We start from the raw sequence: 19,095 nt of genomic DNA, 5'->3' as shown, positions 1-19,095 counted from the left end.
AAAAGGAAAAATGTGTACACGCAGATACACAAGTCTGAAACTCTTTCTCGTAGTCTATATTGAACGCGTATAATTCCGTACGTATTGTTTGAATCAACAAAATATTTACCTTTTTCTCTCTTTCTTCTCACATTTATCACCAGTGGTTTTCTCCTTTTGGGAACATTAGGTAATAAATGGGTAAAATACTTCTACACTCTTGCACATGAGTGGGAATGGTGCGAAAATGATTGCTGAAATATGGAACGACAGAGGCAGTGCAGGCGAAGGGCTATTTTAGTGCCACACCTGTGGGCGTCCCGGGTCAGAATGAAAACAGGGTTATTTTTCCAACTATGAAAATAAAATGGACAGGTTGCTGACGCTAGGTTTCTATTTAAAACTTTATGGCACTTTTTGCTGTGTTGCAAAAGGAAAGTACCAAGAAGGCCTTTGTTGATACGCTTTGGATGCCTCCATTGTACTCACAACACTCACCAGTAAACATGCAATATGGACCTACCTCAAAGAGCCAAGTGAGAGAGACAATTTCCTAGAATAGGAGGCACAGCATTCTGGTCTGTTGATACAATATGAAATATTATAGACTAACCTTCCACAGACTGTAGTGTCACAAGTGAACGCTGAATAATAATTAAGCCATTTGAAATGGGTCCGGATGGTCTTGCTTTGTGTCGTCATGATCATAAAGTACCTGTGAAAATAGTTTTTATTGTGGGAGCCCAGAGGATGCTCTTGCAGTAAGTTTAGTTTATAATGAGTTTACTGGGATGTTTACATACACGATTTGAGAGTTGCCGCTATGAAGAGGACTCTGAATACATATGACTGTTTCATCCAGGATACCTTTAAAGCAGTGACTTTGGAGCATTAAAAGGAGCCACTGTCCATTTATTAACTGCGCTGCTGTCATTGCTTTGATCCGTTTCCAGCGAACTTTCTTAAGCCCAGCTTGGTTTCCTCCCCTCATTTTTGAACGTCTTGCTTTATCCTTACTCTTTGACGTATTATATTATTGTTCACATCCTTAATTTTTCTGTTATTACAGTGGGTGGTTATTTTTATTTGTTCCCGGTCTCAAGCATCTTTCATAAATCTCAGGACTTAATCTATTACAGTAATGAAATCTAAAGTAAAAAGTTTTAGAGAAAGTGGTAAAAGTTGAAAAAGCAAACAAAGGAAGGCCTTACTTTAAACCTTGATGTAATGAAGTGCTTTTTTTAAAGGACAATATTACAAATTACCTCATATATGTGATCTGATTTACTGTTCATTTATTGCTAATGATATTTTACACATAGCTGAGCAGAGGTGGTTTATGACCATTACAGGTGGTTATAGTAATTAAACTATGAGAACTGCCTTAAACGCTATGACCGGCATTTGACAATGAGCTAGAGAAATATGGAGTAATTTTTATTTTATATAGCACAATTAAATCAGCTTCTCAAAAGATGTTACAATAAAGGTGATTTACAATAAATGTGTGCATTTTAAAAATGAAAATAATTAAAGAACAACACAATAAAACAACTTGGTGTACAGAATAATAGCTAGTTACTCACAGAAATGTCATTCATGAAGGATGTATACAAAATAATGTTTAAAATAATTTCCTAAAGTAAAGTGACTGTAATAGTGTGCATAGACTGGCCTGAAGAAGGCAAAAGCTGCATGCCGTGTTTTAATAAATGAAAAAGTAGAAAGTTAAAGAAAGTTAAAGCACAATGAGCATCCACAAAAGAAAGACTATGGAAACTAGAGGGTACATACTGTAGGCCGGACCTTAGAGTGCTCGATTGCAACTGAGGGTGTAGGTACTTCTTTCCCGCAATGCAGTTTGTCCCACAATCTTTCTCACACAGCTGCTTAGGCAATTTTTAAATGCTGTCTCGATTTATCACACAGCACTGAATGTTGTGGGCCCAAATCGGATTTATCGCAGTGGATGAATGAATATCCAGACCTATTAACTGTTACCAATTGACAATAAGGAGTATTAAAAGTGGTGAGACAGGGTGCACTCTGGATCGGACACCAGTCTGTCACAGGGCAATCAGACATTCTTTCACTCACACATCTACAGACAATGAGTAATTTAGATTAACTGTATTTGGACTGTGGGAGGAAACTGGAGGTCCCAGAGGAAACCCACAGCCGGATTCAAACCCATGTTTGATTCACAGACAAGAGCCTGCGAGGCACCAGCTGTGTCACTGTGCCACCCAAAAACTAATAAAATCACAAAGTAAGAAGTGAAAATGATGTAATAAAAATGATGAGCAGGAGAGAGGATAGAAAAAAGGTCACAGATGTGTTGAGGCATTTTTGTCCTGTGGATTAGGCCTGGATTTAAAGGTTTCCAGTGCAGTTTTGATATTCTGCACTTGGTTTTTGAATGAGATTTTCTCCGTTTTGAAAAGATGATGCTTGAATTTTTCATCTTTGGTCAAACAAGTAAATGGTTGGAACTTTTGTGACTCAGGAACAATTTTTTCCCGTTTAAATTAATTGATATTTAGACTTTGTTTTATGAGCAGATCTTCAGGAAGGAAGTCTGTATAGCCCAGATTCAGGTTAAACTGTAATGTGTGATTTTGTTAGCCCAAAGCATGTTTTTATCATGATTCATAATCTATTATTTCAAAATTCATGTCTCTTTAATCCATGGGGGTGCTCAGATCTGTCATGCTGCAACATGGACCTGAAAATAAATTTTAGACTAAATGTCTTCAGCTTGAAGGTTCATGGAAAAAGAAATTCTCAGAATTTTGCTTGTGAAATCGCTTGTTAGTTCTCCTTACTCTTCTTCCCTGGAGTAAATTGAACTTAATGTTTTGTGTTAAATTCCTGAGATATAGAAAATATAATTCATTGTTGTTCTTGGCAAGAAAATCATAAGCTGTTTACATCACCAAAACCAGTTTGACAGCTTAAATGGAGCAATAGATTTGGGTTTAATGCAGTTCGTCTGGCCCTAGTACAAACTGATTGAATATTCCCCAGTCCAGGATTAATCACAAGTGGCAAAGCTACACCCTTACTCGTCTTCTTGGCACCAATAATCGTTCCCAAAAAAAATAGGCAAATTGATCCTATTTTCCAAGAAACATACATCCATACATATCAATCATATGTTAATTTGTTATAAGTTGTAAATGCAGAATGCTATTGTAATCACTATTTCAAGCAAAAATATTTGAAGCGCATTATTTGTGCTGCCGTTAAAAATATAAAAATATGCTGCCGTTTCACTTTGAGTAGAGTTACGTGCACAGGCTGCAGATTTGCTTAGAAGGAGCGTTGAGCAGGAGCGTTTGAACTGCGACATGTCGAAACACTAGCAAAAAATTAGAAAGGGGTGAAAGAAAAGTCTGATGAATCCGTTGGCAGCGCGAAAAGTTTCTGCTGAGGTTCCACTGTAGAATGCCAGGAAAGTTTTCAGCAAAAAGCTTTAAAAAAAGAATAACCCTCTTGTAAATAAAGTCATAGGATATGCAAACAATCGGCGAAATGCTGTCTTTTTCAAGCCGTAAACAGAATTAGGTGTGAAAAGCATTGCGACGTCGGATGCGAGCGGTTGTGAGGAGGGAGAGTGTCAGAGGCACGCAGACAGCCGATCGATTTATAGCGCTCTAGCTTTGCATGTGCCCCTTCCTGGCCTGCTTTGCTTCCTGAACCCTGGAACGCAGGGACCACACAGGCTCCTGGCTTGCCGCATTCCCTCTCTCCCTCCCTCCCTCCCTCCCTGCTGCTCTCTCCTCCTCTCCCTCCCTCACTTCTTCATACCCTCGTGGCCAATGGGCGCCTGGCGTGAAAGGACTTCTTTCCCTCCCATCTTTTTTCCTTCGCCTGCTTCCCCACATGTTGCTAGGAGGTCTGAGTCAATATATAAAACGATCCGTGGCTTCACCCTTAATGAAAACAGGAAAATGCTGACCCTCCTGTCATCACTCAGTAAAACAGAGAAAAGATTTCTCTCTCTTCTTCTGTGTGCTTTATAGTATTAAAGTATTCGTTTTTTACCCAATGCTATATAAAGCCAGTATATACCAAAACATTTATGCCACCAAGGATGGAGATCATGACCGATTTGTCTTGCGCTGATACCCTAACCAATGCTAACTTCGGGTATAGGCCAGCCATACTGGAACAGATGGGCTCCCTTTATGTTTGCTGTCTGTAAGTGCCATGGGGCTCTTGTACTACAGAGTCAGCAGATTAAATGAGTTAAACGGCGGCACGGTGGCACAGCGGGTATCGCTGCTGTCTCACAGCACCTGGGTGGCGCGAGAGGACGTGGGCTCAATCCCTGCTCAGTCTGTGGAGTTTGCATGTTCTCCCCATGTCTGCGTGGGTTTCCTCTGGCTGCTCTCGTTTCCTCCCACCATCCAAAGACATGCTGTTCATGTTCCCCCATAGTGTGTGAGGGACAGAGAGAGTGTGTTCCACTGATGTGTGGATGAGTGACCCAGTGTAAGTAGTGTATCTAGCAGTGTAAGTCACCATGGTGAATAAGGTGTGTGGGCTGATAACATTACATAGAGTTCATTGGAAGTCGCTTTGGAGAAAAGCATCTGCTAAATAAATAAATGTAAACAACTTCTTCCAATTAAGTATCAAAAATTGTGCAGATTTATGAATGCTCCATTGCCCACTCCTACATTCCTGTCTGGCTTGCTTAGAAGATTTGCTGAGTGCCAGACTCTGCTGCACATTTCCCATGTTTTCGTCATCTCCCTGGGATGATGATGATGATTCAGGGACTTTCCTTAACTGGTGATGAAATCGTCTGGTCTCACAGCTCCTTTGTGAACCACTCCACGTTGCCTCCCCAGGATGTGCAATATAAATTCCCAAAAAGTAGCTCATATCTCATCATTAGTACCAGATGCTGTTAGAGATTTACTTCACAAATTGAAATTATATTCATTTCAATTTAGCAGAACATTGCATTCCTTTGAGAGAAAATAACAAAACAATGAAATGAGTGTACATAAGTGCTAACGGTTATCAGTAAGGCATTGAAAAAATAATGTCGGGCACAGAATAAAGTGGTATTTTTCAGGCTGTATCTTTACCATGTTGAGGGGAACTGACTCACAGCTGGATTCATTTGTTAGACAAAATGTTTCAGGCGACACTAAGACAAGGAATTCTCCATTCATTAAAGCTGTTCACGAACTGTAAGCCTTCATGTTACATATACTGAAACACATTGTTCCATCAGTAACATTTCCGTTGTGTTACTGTTTGATACGAGAAATACTCCGCCAAGGTAACATTCTGCAACATTACCCAGCTTTGCTGCAGAGGTCCTCTCCAAACTCCTCAGTCAGTGTGATGTTGACACAATATGGGCTGCAGTGTTCTAATTGTCATCAATACACACACAATAAATACAAATAATAAATTATTTCATCAGTAATTACAAAGAAATGAATACTATGCCAAAACACTGTTACTTTTATAAAAAGTGATTTTATGCAGCGTACAATTCTACTGAAGGTTCAGCATGTTTTACAGGGCATCTTGCAACCACCCCACAAGCTATGCTCTTTCATATGCATGTTAACAAAAAATTTTACTTCTATAGGAAAGGTGTTGGAAACTATCGCAGGTATATTACTAATTTTCTAACTGCTAACAGTACTGGGCTATTACATAGAATAGTGGTTAGGGCGGGTGTCAATCTGAAGGTCGCAGGTTTGAATTCAGCTCCTGGTGGAGTACTCTTGGGCAATGTATTTACTCTGTATTGATGCAGTAAGAATACGATGCTATATGTTTGTCTAACATTGTAGGACACCTTGGACAATGGCATAAGCTAAGTAACACTGATATGGTTACTTGGTTGCTTTTTGACAGGATGAATGTTTTTTTTCTAAGTAGTGGAATTAAATTAGGAAATTACCACTGTCTGTATTCACTTAAAGAAATGACGAAAGCAACGTACAAGTACAAGGAGTAATTATAAAAGTGACTCCAGGCTGTCTGAAGTACATCGCTTCTGAGCAGTGTGCAGTTAAAAAAAAAAATAACAAAGCTCTCTGGCCTTATAAATTAACTGGTACTGCCTTCTCTAAACAAAAGGTTGTGGTTTTCTTTCCCTGCTGCACTGCAAAGGGCCACTCATGAAAACAGAAATTCTGTACTGAATGAAATGAAGCTCTAACTGCATAAGCAAGCTTCACTCTGGGACGTTTCCACAGACTCTGGTCAGCAGTATTTGCAGAAAGCCTGACTCAAATGAACATCAAGCAGCTTAAATTTAATGTTCATCTGGGCCATTTAAATCTCTGAGCACAGAGTCTAGGTATTTATATGAATCTTTTTGTTGACATGTCCGGAAATTATGGCTGCACAAAGCGTAACGTTGTTTGATTTTTTTCCACGTCTTAAATAACTAACTATATTTATAAAGTTAGGGCTGTACGACCAGTGGAAAAATGAAGGGGTTAATTGTTATTTTTCTGTAATATTCAAAAACGTTATTCTTGTGTGTTTGCGAATAATTTTGCAAGAGTGTCTTTAAGTCCGGTGAGCCTGAGGAATGACTGCCTCACCAAAATTGGTGCAATTCAACAAATCAGATTTTATCATGGACATATTTTTTTCTGAAAAATTATCCTTATGTTTCTTTCACAGGGTATAAAAACTTGATATATATAACTATTATCTCTTGCGAATGGGTGTCAAGAGGAATCAACTTTGAAACCTCGAAACAGGCTTTACCAAGCCAAAATGATCTCTGAATTCCAAACAAATCTTACATTTTGCCCAGACTCTATTAATAATGTGATATTTTGAATCTTTGAATAAGACTTATGAGTCACCTATGAACTGATGCTCATTTCTTGTTTTTGTGCTTCCTGGCAGAATCGAATGGAAGTGTACACAGGTGCTCATTAAACTTATTAGTGTTGAGTAAACTTGTTAAGTTTCTAACAACAACAACAACTATATTTATGCTCTCCAAAAAGCTGACATACTCAGAAGACTCCAAGGATTTGCTGCGTTCCAGATTGAGCGCTGCGCAAACACGTCGCCTGCATTTACCTTCTAGTTGGGGGGTGGCTTCGGCAAAAGCGTTGTTTGCTCACTTTTGCTCTCGAGCGCAGTCAGGTTTTGCGAGGTTCTGAGGCAGCTCAAGGCCCCCCGTGCCAGCTGGATGGCAGCCAGCTTCAGCAGGAGTTTCTCTTTCTTCTGTTTGATATTTACTTTACAGCCATACAGAGGAGCCAACCCAGGCCTGACGGACAGCCCCGTTTTATGGAGGGAAGAGGGCAGGCTTGCTCTGGGCCCTTCTCTTCCTATTCTTTTTTTCCCGCATTTTCACAAAAGTGTACCGTGGTAGACCATGAGCACCTGCGACCCTTTATTGTGGCATTAAAGTCCCCCCGTGCAGCAGCTGGCCCTCGTTGTTGTGTCGTTCGGCCGGAGATTCGCCGAGGAGCCTGGGAGAGGACGGCTGCAAGGGAGGTGGGCATCGCGTGACAAGCGCTGTTTACTGGAGGATGAGTGCTTTTCAAGGGACAGGATGAATAAATGTTGGCTTTTGTGTGAGCAGGATGCCATATCCCTGTCATGACGCGCACTGCTAGTGCCTGTGTCCTGAGAGTGTCGAGTGTGCCCAAGCTGGTTTTACAGCGCTGGACACAATGGCCGAGTTTACGGGCGGCGGCACGGAATAATTCAGAGCCGTAATGAGAATAAGTTGCGGTGAAGGCTTGGAGATTCCCAGGAGCCAATTAGAACCTCTTCAGTTACAGCAGTGACCTCCTTTATCCTCATAGCTACGTTAAAACAGAGGAAAAGAATACGGTTTTCCACACCCAGCACTGACTCGTGAAACCCTGGGTTTCCAACAAACGCATCACTTTGTTTCTGTTTTATTGTACATGTTTTTGTAGGTTATGTAGAGCATGTGGTGGACTGCTGAGTACCAGGATAACAGGGTAGATTAAACGCTGTTAAAGGGTCCGAGAACACAGTCTGCCGTGATGCCAGTGTCCCCACAAGGCATTATGGCCAGTCCGCCGTGGCATTGCTGTAATGGCCGGCTCTTTGTGCTCTGGCAGGACACAGACAGAAGTTGGAGGACCCTCCAAAGCCGGGCTTGTTCTCCGATCGCCTGAGTGAGCTGGAGCGAATCCGACAGACCACCATGAGGGTCACTGTGCCAACGCAAAGCCCCCGTCCGTCTCTCAACACAGGGCCAAACTCCTTCAATCAACAGGGGCAGGCCCAGATATCTGGTGAGGGCAACAGTAGAAGCAGATCAAGTGTCTCTTTGTGAACATCGAAAAACAAGACAAAACACAAGTTTTGTACTCTAAAAGACATTTTAAAAAAAGCATATTCACATAGGAGTTTGTTGAAAACACGTGTTCTGCTCATTTTAAGGTTCATTGCACATCTTTTTGCTTTGCTCTGGCTCACTTCTTTCAGTAGCCATTTCAATCCAGTTACGCCTTTTCAGTTTGTTGTGATCGAGTTCAAATAAACACGTAAATGGTAACGGTAGTATAGAGTAGCGTAACGGTAGTATACAGCAGAGTTTTCCAGTAGGTTGAAGTGAATGCACTTTATGAGCAGAAGTGTGACCTCAGAGTGATACAGATGGACTTTAACATTGCAACAGTCAGGGAAGGTGGCCTTACAATAAGCGATCTGAAGAAGGATCTTTAGTTGCTCCGACCTTAAGATCCACCTATTCTTCATGCTCCTGGTATGATGGTGAATCACCTTGAGATGGACGCAGTAAGATTGCTAAATCATTTCTGGTAGGCTTACAGGCATATAACATTCAAAAAGAGGCTTGTGCATGATATTGTTTCACTTTTCACATCATTGCTTATTTTTGCTGTGGTTGTGGCTATTGATGATCAGTGAATTGAAACCTCCTTCCGCTGTTTAACTCTACAGGAATCTTCAGTAAATTCCTTAATCCTCATCGGCCTTAAAACGAATTGTTCCTGACTGTCTTCATTAAACCGAGACTGGACAGAGTGAAAGTGATCTGTAGATACCTGCCTTTTAAGCAAGATACACGTGAGGCTATTTAGTATTCCGGTCAACTATGCAGAGGACATCTTAAATGCTTTGCTAATGATGCAATGCAAAGGGTTTTGTTAATAAAACTGAACTGCCATATATCAAACTGCATCACTTTCAAGTCCATGAAATGGTGCTGACTGAAACACAATATAAACTTCAAGACTTATCCCCTGTCAACCATAATCATGTGGTAATGAGGCTCTAAATAATGATGATGGGTCATGACGACGAGGATGACTTGTCATATTAACGCTGTCTCCACCCTATCCCTTGCCTCTGCTCTCCACAGATCCACGCCAGTCCCAGTCCTCGCCCCCCTGGTCATATGAGCAGCCATACACACCCTATCTGAGCCAGATGACCTCACCCTCTATCCACTCCACCACACCACTGTCCTCCACACGGGCCACCGGGCTCCCTGCCATCAGCGATGTGCCCAGGCGGCTCTCAGGTAACCCCCCTGTGCAGGTGCGCACGCGCCCACCCTCTGACACCACTAGGGGCAGTGATAGTCTTGTGCTTGTCTTCCTTAGCTTGTTATTTAAAGAGAGATCATGTTAAATGCTTAGCTCATATACAGCTCAGTTGGATGACGGAGGAATATTTGTCTAAGGACAGTATGGATTGTAAAGTGCCTAACAACACAATGACTTTTCTGATCTTAAGCCTTTCACATTCTTGAGAATTTCATTTTCCATTGGAAAGTTGCTCTATTCATTCCTTTTACTGTTCTTCAAAGTAGAGAGGAATGAAAGGCATAAAATTTAATTAAATTCATGAATGGCACAAAACAATTCTGACAGAGTGGCAAAGCACTAAGCCCTGTGCTTGGATGTACCCTCGAGCAACCAGGAAGGAATTTGTGAAAAACGTACAGTCTTGTTTATTGTATGGTAATGACGTATTGGGTCTTTCATAAAATCCGCAATGATAAAGTGCTTTCCATGACATCACTGCTGAATTTTACAGTTGCATTTCTCAGAAAAGGAAGAAAATCACCTAAAATTGCACTGTCTGTGATACATAGGGAAAAATCTTGCTGCCTTTTTCCAAGCCTCAAGACCTTCTCCAAAAAGTTATTTTTCTTACACTGAAGAGCGATTATGTTTCCTTATTTCCCCCCATTAAAGCTTTTTATCTTTGGAGGAATATGGGTAATAACAGGGAGCAGGTAATAACAGGGGAAGCATAGACGAATCAAGTGTCTGCCTCTGTTTATAGTGGGCTTTGGTTTTGAAACAGCAGTCTAGTTAATTCCACGAACCCTAATGCTGTTTTAACAGCATCTTCACTGACTACGTCTACGCAGCAATTTGTCGCCCCTTGCCCAAGTGCTGCTTTCAAACTTTAATTCACATGAGTTTTCCCTTTTTACACCTGTTTGTATCGCTGCCAGGTTATTTTCTTTCTGTTTTTGTTCTTTTGCGTTTGCCCACGCCCTAACTTTTTCTTCTCGGGCCTGGAGCGAGTGTGAGAATTTAAATTACTCCTCAGTGGGACCTCTTATTGGCAGTTCTGAAGTCCGGCCAAGTGCCCTGTTGGGTTTGATTAGTTTAGATTTTGTCCCGCTTTCATCTAGGAGACGTCAAGCTTTGTTCTTCTCTCAAAGAGCCGCACGCGCCCCAAGCCGTAATGTCCCCCAGCCCCTAGTTGGAAGAGCTACCACACTGGTAACATGCTCTAAATGTGCCACGACATCCCACAGTAATTTGGTGTATCCTGTTACTGGGCTGTTCACTGGAGTCCTTCCCCTTTTCCGCCAACCTCAGGGTTCCGTTACACTGTGTCCTCTGTGCTGGTTCGCAGCGAAAAACTGCTCTTCCACAGTTGATTTGTTGTAAGACTCACGATTGCGTAGTTTCTCTATTGTTGCATTCTCCTTCATTTGGGCTTATAGTCCACTGTTTCATTCATAATGTGTATCAGTGAAGGAAAGCTTCAGTGCCATTAGGTGATCATGGCAATGAGGGGGACAAAAGCATGTGCCTTTAAAATAAACAGTGCTAAACACCTAATTTTATTTGTTCTCATCACTGACAAGTTAACTTTTTCAGTAACCTGCAGTTACTAGGCTAATTGACGCAGTTCCCTGGAAATATCGTACTTATGTTTTTACATTATGGCTGAAGACAGAATGCATTGTTTCTGGGGGGTCCGTACTGAATCTGTCAGTGATGAGAGCAATTTAAAATCAGATGCTGAGCATTGATTATTTTAAAGGTTCCTGGTTTCGCCTCCCCGTTGCCATGGACACCAACTGCTACTGGAAGGCTTGAATACTTCCCAGTGCCCAGTAAGTATATAGCCTTCTTCTGTAACTATAAACATGTTCACTTGGTACATACTTTTCCTTACAGTTTCCGTTATAAATTCTCAAAGTGGATGCTACCAAAAGCCAAGGCCTCACTGGGTCACCTAAGAGTAACAGTTGTAGTAAAATCACCAGAATCTGACTTTAACTATTTTCACTGTTGAACTAAAAAAAGAAAATCATTCACAATGACAACGGTTACAATGGGAAAAATCCAACTGATTTACATTAACTAAATTTCAGTGATGCTTGGTGTCTTCTGCACCCTTGAGTTAAAGCGACATTCTTTGCAGCAAGGATAAATTGCCATTTCCAGTTTCCTGTTATTTTTTTAAATGACAGAGATCTGATAAAGTAAAATGGGACAAAGTGATCGTAATTGGCCACACATGCGGTCAAAATGGGCAGCAAGTTGAGATTTGCTGGCCCAGAAACACAGGCCCCGCGCCTCTCCACCAGACATGGTGACAAGGAAGACGCCTCATGATTTATGATAAGAGCTCTCCATGCCGAGGAAGAGAGGAAGTGTCTTTTTTTTAATTTTATTTTTTTAATTTTGTCCTCGCTTTTGGGCTCAGTGTTCTGGTAGCCACAGCCTATTAGTGGTTTTTAATTTTTAGAAAACCCAACAGAAGGGCTGAAAGACCAAATGTGCCCTTTTTCTCTGGCTAATCGGAGACATGCAGCCACATCTGAGCACGCTCTTGGCTCATTATGCATTTCATGGAAACTGTTTTTCCTCAAAGTGTTTCCATATGTGTAACTCCTGATTTATCCCAACTGCTTTTTCAATGTCTATACAAACGCATCTCTCTCTCTCTCACACACACACACACACACATACACACAAACCTTCTGTACTGGAATCAGTTCAACGATGTGACAAGGCAATGTGATCTTGTTGCCACTTGTGTGGGCTTCTTTTTAAGACACAAAGCTGTGGCGTCTGGACTTTTTCCAAATGTCATATGGTTCCAAAGAGCTACTTCAAATTTAAAAAAAAAAAAGAAAAATTATGTAATATTGAATTTTAAATATTTCCAGACAGTAAATAGAAAGCATCAGTTATGTTGCTGCAAGACTAAGGGGTAATATTATAAGTATTCGTTTTAATCAGGAAAAATTTGGAAACGATTTGGACTTTCTAGTGTGTTGCCTTTCACAGGACGCAGACTGAGACAGTGATGCAGAGAAAGCCCAGCAAACTGAATAGGTAGCTCACATAAATGACCACGAGACATCCCTATTTGACGTTTTATTTTTAGTTTTTTATTTTTACCCTGACAAAAGGCAGCATGGTCAAAGTACTATACACGTATCCCAACTTGTCTGGTCACTTTTTCACATGATGTTTCTGTCTATTGGCTTAGCTTAGATGTTTTGATTATGAAGAAGATGAATGGCAAGCACTAATCTGTTGTTTTGCTAAAGAAACAAAACTACTGATGCCTAGTTCTTCAGATTTACCTCGCTAGGACCGATGGCGTAACAACTTCTCAGGTGTGGGGCAAACTAGGAGCAGTGATATTTCGTGGAGTTATACTCCACCTTTATTGAATCTGGGGGGGACACGTCCCCATGTCTGCCCATCTTGTTAAATCTATGGCTACCACACCACTTGTTAAAATGTAACCTCAGACCTGTTATGTGGAAGTGCATTGTTTGTATTTTATATCTAATTCAATATTTCTGATTTTCTAGTGGCTCATATTGTCCTCTCCTGGCCCATAAAACTGAAAGAATGACACAGAACGGAATTCATTAACTTTGCTAATTTTTTTATCGCTGTGATTTTCAGGAGCATGGAAGACTGTTAGGGAAATAAAGAGTTGTGGCTGTGTGAAATGTGATTAATAAATAACCATTCAAAATAGGGACAGCAGGTAGTCTAGTAGTTATAGCTGCCACTTTACAAACGACCGAGGCTGAAATCCCCCCGTTGCTGTGGTATCCTTAAGCAAGGCACTTACCCTGAATTACTCTAGTAAAAATGACCATGCTGTATACATAGGAAAATCATTGTAAGTAACTCAGCATTTGGAATTGCTTTAAAGAAAAGCATTGGCTGAATGAATAAACATAAATTATGACTAAGCTTCCTGTGTTTAAAGAGTTTCTATAACAGCAAGAGTGGCACAATATTGTCAATTCTCAACTGCATAAAAGTAACCAGTAATTATGTGTTAGTGTTTTATATTTTATTAAACCCTTTCTGAATGTTCTGTGAATTGTGAAACAAGGGTACAATTCCTTTCTTTGACAGTCCTATATGTTTGTCACACCAGGTGCCTCAGATCTGAGTCCATTCTCTGACCCCCGGCAATTTGAACGGCAGTTTCCTGGCCTCGACCCCATCGCCGCGAGTCGCTTCTCGAGCCCACGGATGCACTATCCCGCCACTTTCACCTACACACCAACACCTGTCACTTCGGGCATGTCTTTGGGCAGTGCCCACTACCACACATACCTGCCCCCACCTTATCCTGGATCTACCCAAAACCAAAGTGGACCCTTCCAAACCAGCAGTACTCCTTATCTCTATTATGGTGCCTCTTCTGGGTCATACCAGTTCTCCATGGTTCCAGGAGGGGACCGTTCCCCATCTCGAATGCTCCCACCTTGCACTAGTGCCTCCACCGGAAGCTCCCTGATCAACCCCAACCTCCCCAGTCAGAGCGATGTGGTGGATGCTGATGGGAGCCACAGCAGTTCCCCTACTGTGCTGAACTCCAGTGGGCGCATGGATGAGTCTGTGTGGCGACCATATTGACGATCCAGGATGAAAGTCACCGCAGAGCCTTTTGCTCAACAGAAGCACCATGAGATGCACCATGAGCTGTCAGAATAGCATCGACGTTATGGTTTTTAAAGCACAAACCCTATTGTGGATCTTTTGTAGTTTTGCATTAAATTTTAATTAGGATTTTCATAGAAACTCATGGATATATTTCTCTTGAATATTTATTGAGCATAATTCAAGATAGTCTCAGAGGTAAATGGAAGACCTTATCAGAATAAAGGTTTCCTGCTAAACGAAGGTATTGCTTTAATATTTTTGACAGTCCACTGTGGAATTGGTAACAACCAAATGGACTAATGAATGAACTTGTGAAAATAATAGCTTCAGTTTGTATTGCTTTTAACATGTATTTTTACAAGGCTGATCGCTGAGCAATGTATGTATGTATGTATGTATGTATGTATGTATACTGATTACGTGGCTACAACTTTAGCACTGAATGACAGGTCGCTTTTCTATATTGTATGTATGTGTGCATGTATGTGCATACACAAATGCATTTCTATTTTACCACATTTGTGTGTGCATTCCAGTGTGTTTTATGTGTATGAATGTTGCATTCATCACTGACTTGTACGTACATATGTATGTGTTTCTTAGAATGTTATATTTAATGGTACCAGCAAGACTTTACATTTTTAAGTATTTGTAAGTTCTTTTATTTGTCTTAACTTAAATACTAAATTGTAGCAACTAAGTGATACTGGTACTGACTGAAAATATCTTGCAAAGTTATAAATGGTATAATGTATTTGATGGTTTAAAAATATTTTTTTGCTTATGTAATTAAGTTAACCATGGATTTTTATAAGTAATTTATATTTTCTATTTTGGAAACCCAAAGGTAGATATCCTTTTTTATTTACTTTTGTTAAGTTAAAAAAGAAGAATGTCAGAAGTACACATCTTAGTCAACATTTCCAAAGAAAATGTTGTTTTACACAATATCATGCAATGCCTAATATTCTGTAATCACAATGTCAGTGATGGAAAGAATTGTGGAATCTATGCAAACTTGCTACAGTGGCATGTATCATTAACATGGATACATGGAGGTGGTTCACTTACAAAAAATGTCATTCATTTCAGTGACTGCCATCACTGAATGATTCATAAAAACACATTTTCATATGTTGAACTTAAGGACAAACATAAGTTACAATGATTAGCCCTTCTTGAACGCTGTATTGGCTTGTATATATTGACTTTTATGTGAATAAATTGAAAGTAAAGCACTTACATCAAAAATGTCTGCAAGAGCTCACTGATATAGTGGGGGAAAAAACATTTACTTTTTAAATTATACTTTATGACAATCCATGTTCACCGTGGTTGAAATAGTGAAATATAAAACCACATTTCTGTAAGATACAATTTTACAAAATAAACAGAACTGGTAGTATGTCAAAAAAAAATGTAAACACTTGCATTTCCCTATCATTCTTCATTGCAAGCACAATTTTTTTTTTCTAAGAATTGCATGCGTTCTGCCTTAAGTTATGGGCGAATAAATACGAATATTGTTCTCCACCATTACAGCCACCCAAGGCAAGAATGGTATTAAGCAGATTTCTGACCATTTACAGCTACTCAATACTTAGGCGCAGTACTTTTCTACTGGTACTAAGAAAATCATGATTGTTTAATAACTGTCTGTACATTTGAATGATGGGCACTTATAAATGCTTTGGGGTGCTTATTTATTGAACAATTTCCCCAAAATCAGAAACATTTTTAAAATATAAGAAATTATTTAAGAAAAGGAAAAATAACAGTATCCTCGTAAACTTTGTAAACTTTTTAGGTTGGCCTAATTTTGAATGAGCAATGTATGTGTCATTATGTATTTATTTGCTGTGACAGAATACAGCATGATAGAAAAAAAAAAATATTTTTCTAACAGGAATGAGAATCAAGTGCCTGGAAATAACACTACCATCAGAAACTGTGCTATTTAAAGGGAAGAAGTTAGTATTATGTTGTGTTTTCATTGGTGGGAAGGACATGGAACATTTGGAAATTGTTTTTGATACATACAGTATAAATTGTAGTATTAAAAGGTTTTTTAATGTAGATTTATAGGGCTGCAGGCAGCAACCTGGGACACCTATGTAAGGATTATTTCTATGTTTTGTACAGTGACCCACTCTGGGTTTAACTTAATCGCTTATGTAGACACTAAAACCTGATAATGTAAAAACACAGATCAGGAGATTTGCGGGAATGAGTGCACTTTCTACTGCATATCATGCAGTGGATAGCTTAGCTTAACGATATAGACCCCATAAGGTTGCTGGTTCAGATCCCTAGAGCAGCATTGTTGCGGTACTCTTGAGTAAATAACTGAATTGTTCCAGTACAATACAACTGAGTTGTGTATGAATGAAATTGTAAATTGCTTTGCAAAAAGGCTTGACCAATCAACAACAATAGTTTAATAATAATTTCTGCAAAGTTTGATGTATAAAGGAACATATACAGTATCACCACTTCAAATAGAACACGAAGATCCAGATGACTGGTTCTGTGAAGTTGCTTAAAAGTAAAGCAATATGTCATTTTCCATCTCGATAGTGCATTGCATTACATCTCTGAACATCTCATGAAAAGCGTTTGCATTGTTTGGAACGAATAATTTATTGTCATCCCCTTTATTTTTTGTATTCTTGAGCACTTCTTTTCACCTTGCATTCCTTACTGTCCCCTTGACATTAATCATGTAATGTACAATAAGTTTTTAGTCCATGACTATAAAAATGTGACATTTTTATGTAATGCCAAACATAGAAGTTTCTGTTGTTGTTTTTGAAAGCAAAATATTTTAAACACCGTGGCCCTCACCAGGACGAACATAGGGAAACTGACTGGTTGTCTGACTAATGAGTTTAACCGTGACTGCAACACATAAAGTAAAAAAAAACTTTGTAAGCGCAACCTTGGATTATGGTCAAGTGACGTTTAAATATGCTCAGCTCTGGGAGAACAAAGCAACATTATACATCGACCCTGGCAAGGCTGTGAAATACTTTGTCCGATAGTGGATCTTTAAAGCCCTAAAACCAACACAATAGTTCTGCTTGTGTTGGACCTGTGAAGTTAAGGATGTATTTCTTTGAGCTTGACAGTTGCTAAAATTGAATGCAAAAAGCAAAAAAGTTCCTCTGCTATTGCCTAAAATTGTTTATTCCCTATTACAGACAAAGGCTGTAGTGGTTTCATTGAATCGGTGCCTGTGTAACACTATGATATCCGTTAATTTTAATATTGATGATGATTCATCAGTGACTGGAAGCTTAATGGCTAGATGAAACGTCTATAATTGCTATGTAGCTCTTTGCAGTTGAGCACTACAAGCTGAGCTTTGTGTCCTGTAGCACTTTTTCCATATGTGCTTCAGACCCAGTCTGTTACTTCGAGACAGAGTTTATTAATTTTCTAATCCTGTGTTTTGAAAAAGTGGTATAATTGTGCTTCCAGGTATTCCAGTGGCTATTCTAAAGGGCAGTAATTTGGCTGAAGCCATACAACTGCAATATTCAAAATTTCTGCTGTTTTAAATTAATTTAGTTAATGTGAAAAAATAGAGTGCACAGAAGTGCCAGTATCTTATGTATTTTGAATGAAATGACATTGTTTTAGGGAAATAAACATACATACAACTGAATTATGGTATCCTAGTCCACGAAGTTTGCTTGAAATGGGCGAGAAGGATTTGTGTCTATATCCAGATATAGTCATTTTTGTTTCAGCATTATAATTAAAAGCAGATGTAAAAAAGTAATTACTCCTAATAAATTAATACTTGAGTTGGGAACTGGTTTAGCTACTACACTCAGTCAGGACATGTTGGTTAAGGCTCAGAAGTCAGAGCTATTCTTTTCGGGAAACGCTTCATTTTTACTAGGCAGTTCACTCTTTCTGATGCTTAAGTTATTTTATTTGTCTTTTATTGTGGTAACCCTAAATTTTACATTGTGTGGCTCAAGGGCTAGATTTGTACAAACTTATTTATCTTGAAAAAAGGAGCAAATGGTACTTTAAAAAGAATGGTAATGTTCTGTCAAACTGGACAGCCGAGCATAGAAAATGTACTCATCTTAAACCTTTCTACCAAGAAGAGGTCATCTTATACTTTCTGAGAAGAGCTGAACATTGTTTACAAAATGTTTACATAACAATCCCAATATAATATATACAGTATTTGTTTTTTTAATCATTTGGCTAACATACTTATACTTTATGCCTTTGTATTTATCGTTTTTGATATTTTCCCATAGTGTACAGTGCTTTTTTGTTTTTGATTTTTGTTTGATCCCTGATTTTTAAATTAGTTCTTAAAGGACAATTTTTATACAGTAAATGAGGTACTGTCTCCTGATTGTATTTTGTTTTTTCGAAAATAAAAGTGGCTTTTTCATGTAAAATTGCTTCCACTGTCTTTTTGTCTGTGCTGTAAGTATGTATGGGTACATACCCTTGCACAGTCTTCATGTCCTTTGTGTTTCTATTTTCAGACCTGCCTGAGAGGATTAAATCAAAAGCAGAAAGTAAACATACATTTTTACAGCCTGAAATGTTCTTTTGTTCAGAGGAAAGTTTGTGTCTGTGTGTCAAGGTACATGTCCTTACAAGCCCTTAATACCTCAAGATCCATATCTAATACAGACAATTACAAGGCTTGACTTTGAAGACTATGTTGTTTAAAAAAAAATTAAACTGTAAAATTGCAGTGTCAGTTTAAAGGTCCAACTTTAAAATATTCAAGGGTGCAACTGCAGCATACACAAACTATTCTTGGTTTTCACTAAATAACTCTTGTAATTATTTCTAGTTTTTATTTTTTTTAATGTATTTTTCTCCCAAAATTACACTTACCACACTGTTACTGGTGGATGACATGTTGACTGTTCTATCTGCTTTGAAA

At 39.2% G+C, this 19,095-nt stretch overlaps 1 protein-coding gene across 4 annotated transcripts in view; it reads left to right on the top strand.

Moving 5' to 3' along the window:
* Positions 1-14,789, top strand: part of LOC108929217 (runt-related transcription factor 2-like) — a 29,531-nt gene extending 14,742 nt beyond the window's left edge. The window contains exons 4-7 of one of the 4 annotated variants that reach the window (XM_029256671.1): positions 8,082-8,258; positions 9,350-9,511; positions 11,281-11,353; positions 13,657-13,732. In XM_029256671.1, the coding sequence (XP_029112504.1) occupies positions 8,082-8,258; positions 9,350-9,511; positions 11,281-11,336 (395 nt within the window). In that variant the 3' untranslated portion in view covers positions 11,337-11,353; positions 13,657-13,732. Of the gene's footprint in view, positions 1-8,081; positions 8,259-9,349; positions 9,529-11,280; positions 11,354-13,656 lie in introns of all 4 variants that reach the window. The other 3 variants (XM_018743578.2, XM_029256672.1, XM_029256668.1) reach the window with 3 other exon arrangements.
* The last annotated feature ends 4,306 nt before the right edge of the window (positions 14,790-19,095 follow it).

This window comes from Scleropages formosus, chromosome 1, assembly GCF_900964775.1.
Source record: "Scleropages formosus chromosome 1, fSclFor1.1, whole genome shotgun sequence".
Lineage (NCBI taxonomy): Eukaryota > Metazoa > Chordata > Actinopteri > Osteoglossiformes > Osteoglossidae > Scleropages > Scleropages formosus.
The sequence above is the reverse complement of the archived record's forward strand: the minus strand, read 5'-3'. Positions and strand labels throughout refer to the sequence as shown.